This window comes from Monoraphidium neglectum, assembly GCF_000611645.1.
Source record: "Monoraphidium neglectum strain SAG 48.87 unplaced genomic scaffold scaffold00006, whole genome shotgun sequence".
In the NCBI taxonomy this organism is placed as follows: domain Eukaryota; kingdom Viridiplantae; phylum Chlorophyta; class Chlorophyceae; order Sphaeropleales; family Selenastraceae; genus Monoraphidium; species Monoraphidium neglectum.
In genome coordinates this window covers 33510-47693 of record NW_014013620.1, presented here as the reverse complement: position 1 = coordinate 47693, position 14184 = coordinate 33510, and the positions used below count along the sequence as shown (strand labels likewise).

At 63.1% G+C, this 14184-nt stretch overlaps 4 protein-coding genes across 4 annotated transcripts; 2 read left to right on the top strand and 2 right to left on the bottom strand.

The window, feature by feature from the left end:
- Positions 1-56: 56 nt before the first annotated feature.
- Positions 57-2067, bottom strand: MNEG_0085 (NADH dehydrogenase; the record flags this gene model as incomplete). Its single annotated transcript, XM_014051434.1, has 7 exons — positions 57-307; positions 600-695; positions 846-963; positions 1172-1204; positions 1376-1443; positions 1636-1723; positions 1930-2067. The coding sequence occupies 7 exons, from the start codon at positions 2065-2067 to the stop codon at positions 57-59; spliced, it is 792 nt and encodes a 263-aa protein (XP_013906888.1).
- Positions 2068-3615: 1548 nt separating this feature from the next.
- Positions 3616-8099, top strand: MNEG_0084 (putative Sperm-associated antigen 6; the record flags this gene model as incomplete). The annotated part of the gene is made up of 14 exons (XM_014051433.1): positions 3616-3711; positions 3813-3883; positions 4092-4188; positions 4330-4491; positions 4774-4846; positions 5075-5184; positions 5353-5427; positions 5621-5719; positions 5887-6002; positions 6316-6421; positions 6707-6833; positions 7016-7113; positions 7451-7636; positions 7989-8099. The coding sequence occupies 14 exons, from the start codon at positions 3616-3618 to the stop codon at positions 8097-8099; spliced, it is 1527 nt and encodes a 508-aa protein (XP_013906887.1).
- Positions 8100-8924: 825 nt separating this feature from the next.
- Positions 8925-10540, bottom strand: MNEG_0083 (hypothetical protein; the record flags this gene model as incomplete). The annotated part of the gene is made up of 5 exons (XM_014051432.1): positions 8925-9364; positions 9571-9641; positions 10002-10081; positions 10155-10290; positions 10446-10540. The coding sequence occupies 5 exons, from the start codon at positions 10538-10540 to the stop codon at positions 8925-8927; spliced, it is 822 nt and encodes a 273-aa protein (XP_013906886.1).
- Positions 10541-11610: 1070 nt separating this feature from the next.
- MNEG_0082 (DNA replication complex GINS protein SLD5) lies at positions 11611-13899 on the top strand (the record flags this gene model as incomplete). Its single annotated transcript, XM_014051431.1, has 6 exons — positions 11611-11664; positions 11962-12100; positions 12387-12529; positions 12966-13061; positions 13534-13576; positions 13829-13899. The coding sequence occupies 6 exons, from the start codon at positions 11611-11613 to the stop codon at positions 13897-13899; spliced, it is 546 nt and encodes a 181-aa protein (XP_013906885.1).
- Between the last annotated feature and the right edge of the window lie 285 nt (positions 13900-14184).

Here is a 14184-nt window from a genome sequence, read left to right as displayed (position 1 = left end):
GGGCGGGGGAAGGCGGGGCCTTCAAAGGGTGGAGCATACAAAGATGCCAGCCAGCGTCAACGTGCCGTGCTGTGCGCTGCCACGGCAGGATACGGGTGGATTGCGCTACGAAACTCGTGTCCGCTTTGGATGGCGAAGCTGCCGAGCAGCTGGTGGAAATCAGCCTCGAATCGCGTCCAGGGCTGCAGCAAAAATCGCCCTGGCCATGGGGCCCTGGCCGCTTGTGCACCTGCAAACTCTACGCCGGTGGGGCCGCCTCCCACCACCACAAAGTGCAGCAGGCGCGCGCGGTCCTCCTCGCTGGTGCCTAGGATGGGGTTGAGAGGGGGGGAGGATCGTGGGGCTGGAGGAGGTGGAATTCATGAATTTTGGCGGGTGGGGGGAGGCTCACAGCAGCGGACACGGGGCCCAATGACCGCGTTGGAACACTCGTGCTTGAACGAACACCTGTTGCGGCCAAGCGCAGCCCTGTTTTTCCTGCAACACTCACTTGACCGTCGCGGTGCTCAGCTCCTGAAAGTCAGCACGCTGCCCCCTCACCCCTCCGGCCGGGCTAAAAGCCACATGGGAGGGAGGCCGCTAGCGGCACACAGACGCACCTGGCAGCGCGGCCAGTTCAAACACCTCCTGGGTGCGCCTCCTCAGCTTCACCGCGTCTGTGATCTCCTTCATAAAAAACGCGTGCTCCGCCACACCTGCGATCAAAATGGATCGGGGTTTGCCTTGCCGCGCGTGGGCGGGTGCGACGGTAGGGCAACAACAGAAAAGCAAAGGAGGGTTTGTTCACATCTTCACGGCAAGGAATCATGGAGAGGCCCCTTCACTTCACACCTTCCCCAACGCACCGGGGACGCCGAACGTTGAAGGCTGCTCCCCCACCGCCACCACCAGAGTGTCGTATTCCACCTCAAACTCGGGGCGGCGGCCGTCCCTGAACGCCACCGCGCCGGTGCAGCGCGCCACCTTTGAGGCCGGCGGGGGGCATCAAGAGGCGGGGGTAACGGTGGGGCAGAGCTGGTGGATGAGGGCAGTAGAGGAGAATACTTTGACAACTGCATGCGAAGTGCAAAGCAATGATGCCCAGCAGCTGGAGGCTGGCCACGTGCTCAGCTGCTTTGCAGCGTCAGCGGTATTGTGGCAGACCTGAAAACAGAGTTGAAGGCAGGCGCACCTTTTTATCAGGGTCGATTGCGTCACACGTCGCCTGTGAGCGGCCAATTGGGGTGCAGTGGGGGGCCGCATGCGAGTGAACCTCTGCCTCCAGGTAAATCAACTGCTTTCTTACAGCCAGATTAGCATGCTCTGAGGTTGCACAAAGCTTTTGAGAGCCCAGGGGTAGAGAAGCCGTTGCGCATCATCAGGCGGCCCACCCCACCTCAAAGTATGTTGCAAAGGGGTTGCAGTTGCGGATGGGCTCCAGCAGGCTGCGGAACTCAATTGTGCCTGAAATGCATTGGCGCAAGTAAGCGCTTTGGGGGTCCGAAAGGCAGCTGGCGCTCTGCCTTGAGACAGGCTATCAAGCGCCACATCAGCACATGGCCACGTGCTAAGTGAGGCGTGGCTGCCGCCCGGCGAGCCTGGCAGCTGAAAGCAACTCGCGGCGGGCGGCTGCTTGATGCTGCGCGCGGCTCTCACCGACGGCGGTAGAGGGCAGCATGGGTGTGAATATGAAGTGGTTGCGGGGGCTCACGCAGATCACTTCGTACAAGTCCGTGTCAATGACCTGCGTTGGGGGCCGTTTGGGGCATGCATTCGGGAGACGCACGTAGGAGAGGACTGGATCACCACACAAGATCGCAGCACGCCTGCACGTATGGTGCCAACGCCGACCTGTCCGAAACAAAAAGCAGCACAAAGTTGTGTTGCAGCCAGCCACGTAGTTCGTAGCACCTGCAGCTGTGATCCACACCTTCCAGCCGTGATCCACACCTTGATGAGCGACTGCGCACCCCAGCCAGTGCCCAGCACCAGCACCACGGGCTTGTCCAGCTGCCTCCTCAGCTTCAGCTTCCCATCCTTCTGCCGCACTAGACGGTCGATGGCGTTCCTGCGTGGGTGGGCAGGCATGATGCGTGGGAGCGAGGCACACGTGCGGATTTGCGTGTATGCATACCCGCGAAGGTGCGTGGGTACGCGGGTGCACAGGTCAGGTGCTCCCAGCTGCTTCGCAAGCGGGCCGATTGACTTACACGGATGGGAGCACCACCGTTTCAGCTTTCGGCCCCACGACAGCAGCAGTTGCATGAGCGTGCGGCGCATCTTTGACGCCCAGCAACCTGCATCGTTCACGTCCACCCCGCTGGACGGCATACATGCTAACCTAGCAGGAGCCTCGGCGCCGCGTCGCGCCATGAGCCAGATGTCTTCGACCTGGGGTCATGCAAAGCATGCAACCCACGCGTCATACGCATCAGCCTTCCCCAACCCAGAGAAAGGGTTGCATGCGTGTCCGCGCAGCACAGGCAGCCCATCTATGTAATGCCGACCAACGACCAAGGCGGCGGCATTGCTGCAAAGCGAGCAGCGGGCTCGCACGTCCAGCATCGTGGTCAAGCGTGCAGCGTGCTTGGATGGATACAGATGGCAGCAGCGGCCCGCGGACGACGCGCCCTGTACACGGATCTGGCCGTGGATAGGGGCGCGGTCCCGCACCGTGTCTGCCATCTTCTCCAGCATAACTGATGCGGCGGCGCGCCTCTTTGGCCACGGCAGCTGGATAGGCGCGGTCGGCGCCTGCTGCGGCGGCTCCTGGGATTGGGGCCGGGGAGGGCGACGCAGGCGCGCGGGTTTTGGCAGGCCTGAGCATGTTGGCAAGGGCAAAGGCAATCAGGCAGTGCGGGGACTTGCGATAGATGCATGCGTGTGAGATGACGGCGCAGCAGGACGAGGCAGCACTGAGGAAAAGGGGTCGGGAGAAGACACACTTGGACAGGCGCCATGGCAGGCTTCGTCTCGGGCGCGTCTCCTGGTTCGCTGGGCTTTTGGGTGGGCAGGAACGCGCGCACCGTGGTGCGGCGCAGGCGCGCCGCGCCCCTGCCTGCGACAGTACGCAGGCGTAAATGAATGTTCGTTATGCCCGTAGGTGCACAGCCACTGTTCAAGAGGCAGATGGGCATTGTTGATGCTTTTATTTCTGTGTACTGGCAGGTTCCGTGCGCTGATCTGCATCACTGTAGGCACCTTGTTGCTGGATGGCCGCGAGGTGCCGAGATGACCGCCGCACACTCCTCACCTGCAGCCGGGCCGAGTGCACTGGGCCGCCGCCGCGAAGTGAGGGTAGTAGTTCCGAGCCTCATTGCCGTAATGTTTCCCTCGATGAGCCGCTTGACGGCCGGCAGTGGTGTCGTGGGCTTACGGGCGATCGATCGGACCTGCACTCGGCAACCTCAGTGACGAGTGTCATATGAAAGCTTGATCGAATATCCAAACGTCCTACCGGCTGTCCGAGACACTTTTAAGCGTGCGTGTTTTGCAGCAGCAATGGGCACTGTGTGTGTGCTGCCGGAACTGTTCGTCAAGGCCTCGATCTTGCACAGAATAACATGTTAGAATCCATCAAATTGAAGTGTTAGTCACAGCAAAGCGACCTTGCATCGCTCCTCTCTCGGCGCCACCATGGCGACCAGGGCGGTGCTGCAGACGTTTGAGCGGTATCAAAAGGAAAGAGTAGCCTTTGTCTCGGCGGTGGCGGAGATGGCCAAGAACCCGCAGGTCCGCGAGCTGTTTTCAAAGTTGCCATGGCAGGCAGGGTCAGGGCGAGGTCTCCGCTTAGAAGCTCTATAAACGGACCCCACCGCTTCCTGTAAACGCAGAATATTGAGGCGTTGCAACAAGCCGGTGCTATGGCCCTGCTGCGGCCGCTCCTGCTGGACAACGTGCCCAGGTGTGCACAGCACTACCGTACGCCGCTGCACCGCCGCATTCGTAATACAACAGACGCCCCCGCCCAGTCTGCAAAGCGGGGAGATAGTTGAAATTGCTATAGCCTGTAGCTCGGCAGCGGTGTCGCATTCGCACGATAACCATGTCAACCGAAGCCTCCGCACACATGCGCACATGCGTGCGCAATGTTACTCGCGGCGCGCCCACAGCATCCAGCAGTCGGCGGCTATGGCTCTGGGGCGATTGGCCAATTACAGCGACGACCTGGCGGAGGCGGTGGTGCAGAACGAGATCCTGCCGCAGCTGGTGAGACGAAATGCTCGCCCGACACTTGCAAGCGCTCGGCACGGCCCTGCATCACCATGTGCCGCGCAGCGGCGCATGCGAACGCATGCGGCTGGAAGCGAAGGCCCACCGCTTGAGAAACCTCTCGCCCATGACCTGCAGGTTTACTCGCTGTCGGAGCAGAATCGCTTCTACAAGAAGGCGGCCGGCTACTGCCTGCGCGCCGTCGCGAAGCACTCGCCTGAGCTGGCGCAGGCGGTTGTGGACAGCGGGGCGCTGGACAGCCTAGTCACCTGCCTCGAGGAGTTTGACCCTGGGGTCAAGGTGACGTGATCTCGAGGGGACACTCATGGCCATGCATGCGTGCATGCGTGCATGCGTGCTTTCAGGCACATGCACAGATGCGCATCTGCTCGGCAGCCAGGGCTCCCTCAGCCTGACGCCGCATGGGCGTCAACGGGGAGCAAGAGAGGGAGCCGCGACCTGCATTTAACGGCCGCATGGCGGCCGGGGGCTGGTTGCATGGCTCGTTGATTTCATGGGCTGTGAGGGCGCCGCCAACTGGCGCGGCGGGGGTTGATCCGCTCTGCAACACGCTACGTGCAGGAGTCTGCGTGCTGGTGCCTGGGATACATGGCCGGGCACAGCACAGAGCTGGCGCAGCAGGTGGTGGACGCAGGTGCGGTGCAAGCGCCGACCGATGCGTGGGCTGCAAGTCTAGCGATGCATGCAGCTGGCTAGCTACAGTTTGGCTCGTTGGCGGCCCCTGGTGTGCGTGCGTTTAAGGCTGGTCCTGGACACACCAACTGTGTGACGCGGCTGTGACCTTGGCCTCAATCCATGTGTAGCTTCAAACCACATATTCCCACCCCAAGACAAGCGCGTTTGCCTGTGTCCATGACCGCAGGTGCGGTGCCGCTGCTGGTGCTGTGCGTGCAGGAGCCTGAGCTTGCGCTGAAGCGGGTGGCGGCGAGCGCGCTCAGCGACATCGCAAAGCACACGCCGGAGCTGGCGCAGGTGCGCAAGCAGCAATTCCTGGGGTGCCCGGCGCGCCTCGATTCAGGGGGCTCCTGCGGCATCTGTTTCGCTGCAGGGTCAAATTTTCTGGCCGAGATCACAAGCGATGCTTTTATAATTTATAGTATTCACATTATTGCAAATATGTTGCGACGGTATCTGCCGCAGTCGGTGGTGGACGCGGGAGCAGTGGCCTACCTGGCACCCCTGGTGGTCAACCAGGACGCCAAGCTCAAGCGGCAGGTGCGCGGCAGCTCAGGCGGCAGCTGCTGACCTGCCGCCAGCCCACCGCCAAAATGAGGTGCAGATAGATGGCAGTGCTTCCGAAGCGCTTTGTGATTGGCACAGTTGGCTCGCGGAGAGCATGCCAAATGTGCCGCCATTCCTGATCTGCCCAGGGTTGTCCCATCCAACTTGGCCTGCGCGCGGCACGCAGGTCTGCAGTGCGCTGGCGCAGGTGGCCAAGCACAGCGTTGACCTGGCAGAGGTGGTGGTGGAGGCGGAGGTCTTCCCAAAGCTGCTCACCTGCCTCAAGGTGGGATCAGGGCCACGTGACAAGCAGTCACACCCATCCGTCCGCGCCACTTTTGATACAGCTGGGGTTGGTGGAGCGCCCTCCTGGCTATCAGCGTCCAAGTGCAGCCTAGCAAAGCGTGACTGGGTTACAAACTCATTGCGTCACATGATGCCTTTGATTCACAGTTCCCCGACGAGTTTGTTCGCAAGCACGCGGCCACGCTGGTGCGCGAGGTCGCGAAGCACACGCCAGAGCTGGCGCAGCTGGTGGTGGCCAATGGCGGCGTCGCAGCGCTCGTAGAGTGAGCGGGCGCGCGCCGCCTGGCGCGCGGCTGTGGGGCGGGGGCGGCTCCCTGAGCGTAGGAGGTCGGGGCGGATGTTGAGGGCTCGGCAGGATCAAGCGGCCACCGAGCAGAGGCGAGAAATTGGTGGCAAATCCAACGACTTCTCTGCAGTTTGTTTCACCAAGTCTTGCCCGATGCCATTCCCATGACCTGCCCAGTTCATAAGCAGACTAGCAAGCTCTTGCAACCTGTTTACGAATACCGGTATCAACAACACCTTCTCTAACAATCTCTGAATTGCTCTCTTGCAACCGCCGACCCCCCCCAAAAGGTACATCACCGACAGCGTCGGCAACAATGCCCTGCCGGGCATCATGGCGCTCGGATACATTGCGGCGTTCAGCGAGACCCTCGCGCTGGCGGTCATTGCGGAAAAGGTGGGGGGGGGGGGCAAGTGGCTGCGGGGGGTTGAGGGCTGTGTGCTCTGTGTGTGTGTGTGTGTGTGTGTATGTGTGTGTGTGTGTGTGTGTGTGCGTGCGTGTGTGCGTGTGTGTGTGTGTGTGTGTGTGTGTGTGTGTGTGTGTGTGTGTGTGTGTGTGTGTTTGTGTGAGCGTGCGAGGCAAAGCGTGTCTGCTGCACCCTTGAATGTGGACGGGCTTGCTGGTCAGCATCCCTCGAGCCACGCCATTGGGGCCCCGCCCTGTTCTGCCGCTGCCCCGCAGGCCCTGCCGCCGCTGGTGGCGGCGCTGGCTCAGGAGCCGGAGGACCACGTCAAGGCCGCGACGGCCTGGGCGCTGGGCCAGCTGGGGCGGCACACGCCAGATCACGCCAAGGCCGTCGCTGACACAGGTGCGCACCTGACGGGGGGTTGGGCAGGCTTCTTTGGGAGGGCGGATGAGCCGGGTGGGGTGCAGGCCAAGCGCTGAGCTTGACGTGTGCATAACAATCGTGTTGTACTCGTACCACAGTGTGCCGCCTGTTCGCCCCACCCCTTTTCTGGCGTGGCGGTTGCTGCCCGCTGTCGTCCGCAGGCGTGCTGGCGACGCTGGTGGCTCTGGAGGCCAGCTCTTCGTCGTCAGAGGACCTGGCCACCAAGGCGCGCCGCAGCCTCAAGAGCATCGTGTCCAAGGTGGGTGGCTGCACAGGCAGGGTCACGCTGGGTTTGGGGGCTGACACAGACAGGCAGCGGGTGGCTAAGTGTGGTGTTTGATTTGAGATCCAGGGGACAGATTTGTCTGCGTGGGTTGTCGGCCAGTGTGCGGAACCCCCCTTTCCTCCTCCTTTGTGCAACTTGCATCCTCGCATGCCCCTTGCCCCCTTGACGCTCAACACACGATTCCCGCTCCCCAGCCCTGCATCACGCGCCCCCCTTCACTCCGGCCGCCGGCCGCTCGGCCTCAAAAATTTCTCATCCTCAACCACTAATCAACCCCCTCCTCCCACCCCCTACCCTGCCTGCAACGCAGTTGAGCCACCTGCCTGCGCTGGACTCCTTGGTCCACAGCCCCCTGCCCGAGGGCGTCATGCGACTGGTGCTGGAGCAGGCGGGCAAGGTGCTGTCCAACGACGCAGCGGGACGCAGCCAGTTTGTGCACAGCGGGGGCCTGGCGGCGGTGCAGCAGCTCGCGGAGGCGCCCGGCAGCAAGCTGAAGGTGGGTGCAGGGTGGCGCCGCAAGTGGGTCGCCATCTAAGACGGGAAAGCGAGCGATAGAGTGCGTCTTGGGCGCTAACCAATGCGTCTGACGAGGCCTGCTGCTGCATCAGGCAGTTGATGCCGCGGCAGTGGTTTCCTAATCACGCGTGTCGCCCATACACCGGGATGGGTACATACATGATGTACGCCTGGGGAGGGCACCCGCAGGTCGGCAGGGGGCAGATGCCCGTGGCATGGCCCCTCAAAGTTGAAGGGTCCCGTGCTCCCCTGTGCAAGTCAATGATCTTGAACATGATCTAATTGAAAACTCGCTGCAACACCCTGTTGCCTTGGATCTGTGTGAATTGCAGGAGGCGGTTGAGATCATCAACAGTGCGTACCCCGAGGAGATCGTCCGATACTACAGCCCCTCCTATTCAAAGCAGCTGCTGGACAAGCTCGACGCCGCCGCAAACGCATAAGAAAGCGTGGGAGCAGCCACGTGGGCAAAGGGCTGCATCTTTGCGTGTGCACGCGAGGAGCGTGTCGGTGCCGGCGCTGCGAGTGGCTTTGCAGCTGTGGCGCGCACTGTGCGGCCGCAAAGCACAGGTGGCCGGGATGAGTTGGGCCCGGCGCCAGGGCCTGCGCCAGGGGCCGAGATGGGTGCCAAAATAATAGGATAGTACGCGCGCCGCGGCGGCGTTCCACTGACCCGGTGCCTTTGAGGCTGCGGCAGCTCAGGCCCGCGGCAGAAGCGCTGGCAGCAAGTCGCTGCTGCCTTGTGCAACGCACTAACCCAGCAACGATCACTAAGCGTACCCCGTGTATCCGCCTGACCTTTGACCACTCGACCATTTTTCCATGCGACCATGCTGGCTGCAGCAACTGTAGCCGTCTGCTGCTGCACAAGCGGCTCTACCATGTCTGATGACCACGTGACCCAAAGGTCCCGTGTTTGCAATTTGGGCAACTGTAAAATTCACCAGAGGCTGCCTTCTGGTGGGCACAAATGGTCGCCATGTTGAGCCTCCGACGTTTGTGTACATGCATTTTCCAGGGCAGGTTGCGGGGCTCAAGAAGCAAACGGTGGGCTTGCTGGATGTCTGGGGACTTCAAGCATCAACCAGCCAGAGCGCCCCCCCCCCCCGGCCACCACAACAGCCCGAATGCACGCTGCCTGGCGCTGCCGGGCAGGGTCTCAATTATGGGCACAGGCAGGTGCGTTGGTGTCCCAACAATTCATGAATGCAGGCTATTTTAATGTGATGCGACACGCGCCAGCAACTGGCGCCTGAAGCCGGCGTCGCTCACGGCACCACCGCTCGGCGCATTAGTATCCGCGGCCGCCGCTGCGGCTGCGCGCCAAACCCCAGCCCGAACAGCCCGCCCCCCGCGCCGCCGGGCGCGTCCCTCTCGACCTCCTCGAACCCGCGGCCCTGGTACAGCCGCCGCGCCGCGTCGTCCGCCTCGCGCACGTGGAGGTACACCTCTTCCCGCGCCGCCCCCGCCGCCGGCCCCGCGCCCGCGCCGCGCGCGGCCGCCGCGTCGCACGCGCGCAGCATCGCGGACGCGACGCCCTGGCGGCGCAGCTTCGGGTCGACTGCCATGTTGGAGAGGTAGCAGGCGCTCGGCGGCAGGTCCCTGAGGCGTCCGAGGCCGTCCCGGGCTGCGGCCTCGGAAAGTTCGAAGGCCAGGCCGGCGGTGCCTACAAGGCGCGAGGGCTGGCCCTTGGGCAGCAGCGACGCGTCTGCGCGGCGGCGGGCCGGGCGTGGTGGTTTTGGGGAACGGAGTGTCGGGGGCTCGCGAATGCATGCGGCTGCTTTGGAGTGGGGTGGATGTCAGTGTGTTAAGCACAATTCCAAAAAATTCTGCGGCACGCTGGGCCATGCAACCGGTCAAATATCTGGGGAGAATGACCACCAACCTGTAGTTTTTCGACACCTCGCCACTCACCCGTCGGCACCAGGCGCGCCACCAGCGTCACCCCCAACTCTGGGCTGCTGAGCTGCTCCTGCATGAATTCCCTGGGGGGGGGGGCAGGGCAGGTCGCCGCTCGCTCGTTGGGGGAGGACACCAAACCGCATGCCAGCCGCGCAGCCAGGGTCAAGGGGCCGCCCATCTGGCTTGCTGTTGCACCAGCACTTCAACGGCCATCCGCGCCTGATCAGCCCATCAACCCTCCCCTCGCTGTATCAGCTGAGCGTGTCCACTCTGATAAGCCGGCCCTCCTGCTGCGTCTCAGAATGAACCAGCTGGGGGTCACCGGGGTGCTCCTCTAGAGTGTGCATGCTGCTGCCTCAAGCTGCATCAGCCTGGCATCAAGCCGAACGGCCCGTCCACCAGGCGCTGCTGCTGCTCCGAGGAGCCGCCCTGCCAGTGCTCACGTGGCCTCCTCGAGAGACACCGCCTCTGGCGTGCCGGCAAACGCGCGCGCCAGCAGCAGCGCGGCGCCGCGTACGTCTCGCTGGCTGAGGGCGCTGTGGGGGGAAGGGGGGCGGCAGAGCACGGTGGGAGAGGGGGCGCGTTGCCGCTGCGACTGTCCAGCAGCCGCCGCTGCTGCTGCTGCCGCTGCTGCCGCCGCCGCCGTCGCTGCTGCTGCTGCTGCTGCTGCCGCTGCTGCTGCTACTGCTGCTGCTGCTACTGCTGCTGCTGCTACTGCTACTGCTGCCGCGGCTGCCAAGGTGTGTTTTTTTTTTGCTGATGTGGCTTTTCATGCTGCCCGGCTGCGCATGCTGGGCAGTATACCGCAATTTCCCCTCGCGAATATCAATACGGCACACAAGGACGCGCTTACTTGCCACAACCTATTGCTACCTCATTGGGCGCACCTCACTGTCAGCTGTCCGCAGGGAAGCTGCTCAGTGAGCAGTACATCCTGCGCGCCGTCATCGGCTAAATGCGCCTCCGCTCCTGCCGCACCCATCGGCTGCGCAGCTGCACAAACGCAGCGCAGGGTACGTTTTTGATGCACCCCGGCACTGCACGGGCCTGCATGCGGCCAGAATGCCTTCCCAGGGGGTGGCAGGGCCCGCACACGACGAGGTGGCGCTGCTGCGGCCATGAATGATTGGGCGACATGGGCGCTGCGACCACTGGGAGGTGTCCTGACGGCCTGCATTGCTTTCCGAGCTATGTTTTAAGCAATGGACACGGGTGTGTGACGCGGTGAAAGTCACCGTTCACTGCTGCACTCGGCTTGAATAGACACGCAACCGTGTTGCTCTTGATTCGATCGATGCACGGTCTGGAAATGCACAAGTTGCAAACGGCGACGACCTAGCCACGAGGAGGATCAGTGTCACACCAGCTATCTACAGTATATTGTTCCCTGAAAGCCAATAACAGGGGTGTCCAAGCAGATCATTAGAAAATCTTGGGCCACGTAACACGTTACCCAGCCAGCCAGCCTGCAAGTGCGCACAGATCGTCTGGCGCGAAAAAGCAGCTGTCACAGCTCATCAGAGGAGCGACCACTGCCCATAAAGACGTTAGAGGGAGGCATTTGTTGACGACATATTAAGCGCGGGCGGCCATGGACGGCGAGGTTGGCGCGGGAGCAGCATCACATGCAGCAGCTGACGGCGACGACGCGCCGAGCACAAGCCAGCATCAGCAAGACCAGGATTTTGAAGAGGACGAACAGGGGGCATATCAAGGGGGTGGTTTCGCCGAGGAGGACGACTTGGATGGCGCAGCCCCAGCAAGCGATTTCCAGCAGTTGAAAAAGGCGCGCTCCCGTGCTGCTTGACATTTGAACTGCACCCTGAGGGCGACCTCCATGCAAAGCGGATCCATGCCAGCCTGGTTCTCTGCCAGTCACTGAGGCAGGGTTGCGCAGCAGTGTTCTGCCCTCTGCATCACGGCAGCAGCATGGCAGCACAGACGAGCACAAGCAGGGAGGCCAACAATTCGACACCCTGCGCGGCCCTCTCTCTCCCTTTGCCCTCATCCCCCTCACAGGCCCTGCTAAACGAACGGTTATCTCCAGAAATCATGGCGTATCAGGGGGCCTTGGTGGAGCGCGTGAGAGAGCAGATGGAGCAGCAGGTGCGTCCTGTTGTCAAGGAACGCGCCGAACCGCTTGCATGCTGTGCGCTCGTTCGCCCACGGCACGCCCGGCGCCGGCTGGCGCCTGGCAGCCACAGGCCGCTCCCCCACCATTTATAATTCGTCACGCTCGCTTGCAGCCGCTATCGCAATCGCTGCCGCGCTTACGCTCGGACTCATCAATTCGGACCCGCACGGGCCCCGTGCGGCGCCTCCCGCACGTGCCGCACCCCGCGCGGATCTCGCAGACCCCTGATGGCGTTGCGTGCATGCAACCCAACCCAACCGCAAAATCAGGACCGCGAGATCGACCGGCTGGAGCGTGACCCTGACGGCGACGTGGCCCACGAGGCGCTGCTGCTGGAGCGCGACAGGCTGAGGTGGCTGGTCAAGGCCTACCTAAGGACGCGGCTGGCCAAGGTCCAGGAGTTTGCGGGTGGGCCGCCGGGCGCGCGGGGCGGGATGGGTGCGGGCAACAGCGGCGCGCACGCGTCGCGTTCGGCCGCGTCACCGATGCGTGTCGGCTTGGGCATGCCCGTGCACGTGCGTGTTGCGTGCATACGCCCTGTGAGCGGTCTGTCACTACGCGTCTCCCATGGACTCTTGCTGGACTGGCTGCCCTCTGCTTCAGCACGCGCCCCTTCCAAAGCCCGCCCCACTCCAAGCCGCCGCACGCCCCCCCCCCTTGCTAACCCCACTCGCCCTCCCCGCCCCCCGCCCAGCCCTCGTGCTGCGCGACTCCAACGGCGTGCAGCGCCGCGTGAGCCCCCAGGAGCTGAAGTTTGCCAACGACCACTATCTGGCCCTGGGGCGACTCATGAACGACGCGGTGCTGACCCACCTGCCCCCAAACTACAGCAGCCTGGTGCGGCGCTGCGGGGCAGGGCCAAGGCTGTGACAGGGGCGGCTGCGGTCTGCGGCGCGCCCAGTTTTGGGGCCACCTGGGCATGTGTGGGGGTGTGCGCGAGGGGGCAGACGGGCCGCGCTCAGCAGAGGGTTGCGGTGCCGTGTGGGGGCTGAGGGGCCATGTGGTGCGTGCCGGGGGCTTGCGGGGCGGGCGCGGGATCTGCCCAACAGATGCAGGGGCCGGGGCAGCCCTGAGCGCTCCCCTCTTTCTCACCAAGCCGAAACCCCCTCTACCCCTCCATTCCGTCACTCGACTCCCCTCCAAGCCCTTTTCGAATCCATCTGTTGTTCTATCTCATCTAACCTTCATCTTGGTTCGTTCTCCTGCATTTCCTTCTGTCTGCCTCCTTGATCCCTCGCCACCCTCTCGGCCGCTGCCTCCCCTCCGATCGCAGCTGAAGCGGTTCAACGGTGAGAGCGGCCAGGCCCTGGTGGAGGAGCCAGACACAGACGTCTTTGTGTTCTGCATGGTGGACAGGGACTGCGGCCAGGTGAGAGGGCGCACACGTAGGTACAACACCTACGTGTGTGCATGTGCGTGCGTTTGCGTGCGCGCGCGTGTGTGTGTGTTTGGTTGCGTGCGTGCATGCATGCGCGCGCGCGCGTGTGTGTGTGTGTGTGTGCGTGCGTGCGTGCGTTCGCGTGTGTGTGCGCGCGTCTACGTACGCTTGAAAGTGAGTTGTGCCAATGCAAAGGAGGTGGCAGGAAGAGCGCCGGGGGTGAGCATGTGCATGTGTGTAAGTGTGTATGTGCGCGCGCGCGTGTGCAGGTGGGGTCAGGCGGGTGAGGCATCGAGGCCTGCAATGGACCACTAATGCTGCTGATTACCGCTTAGATGCTGGATTTAGATGGGAAGCGTGCATGCTGAGGTCGTCCAATCTGCCTCTGGCCGCGATTGTGCAAGCATTGGCTGCGGTGGCAAATCCACATCTGTGTCTTGCCTTCAATTTTGCTGCAACGCAGATCCCAGACGGGCCGAACGGAGAGACAGCAGAGCTGAATGCAGGTGAGGGGCTGGCAACGGGGCCGCTGCATGGGGCCCGCTACAGCCCTGCCGTCAGCTCAGGGGCCGCATGTGGGGGCTGGGGGTGCAGGCCCTGGTGCTGCCCCGCGGAATGCGCCCACCCGCGCCGGCGGCCGCGTGACTGGCGCCTGTCCTGGCGGGGGCCGCGGCCGGGCCCGCCAGCTGGCGGGCTGACGGGCTCCTGCCCCTGCGCCCCTTCAACCCCCCTCTAAACCTTCAAATCCCTTCATACAGGCGACATCCTGAACATCAGGTACAAGCACATTGCCCACCTGGTGCACGGCGGCCAGGTTCACCTAGTCTGATGATGTCACTCCTGCACGGGCACAGGGCCCGCCCTGCGGGCGGCCAGCCCGCGTGTCCATGGCCTCGCAGTGGTGTAACTCAGACGCGTGTGCATCTGGGTTGAATGGGGGGGAGCCAGCGGCTTGCGGGTTGCATGGCGGGAACCCGAAGTTCACACAATGGTAATGAAGAGAATCGCGGCCAGTTTCACAAGTGACTGAATTCATGTGGGTGGCCAGCTGGCAAGTGGTGCAGTAAGCGCATTCACGCAAGACTTAGATGTTTGAATCAGCAAACGGGGGGGG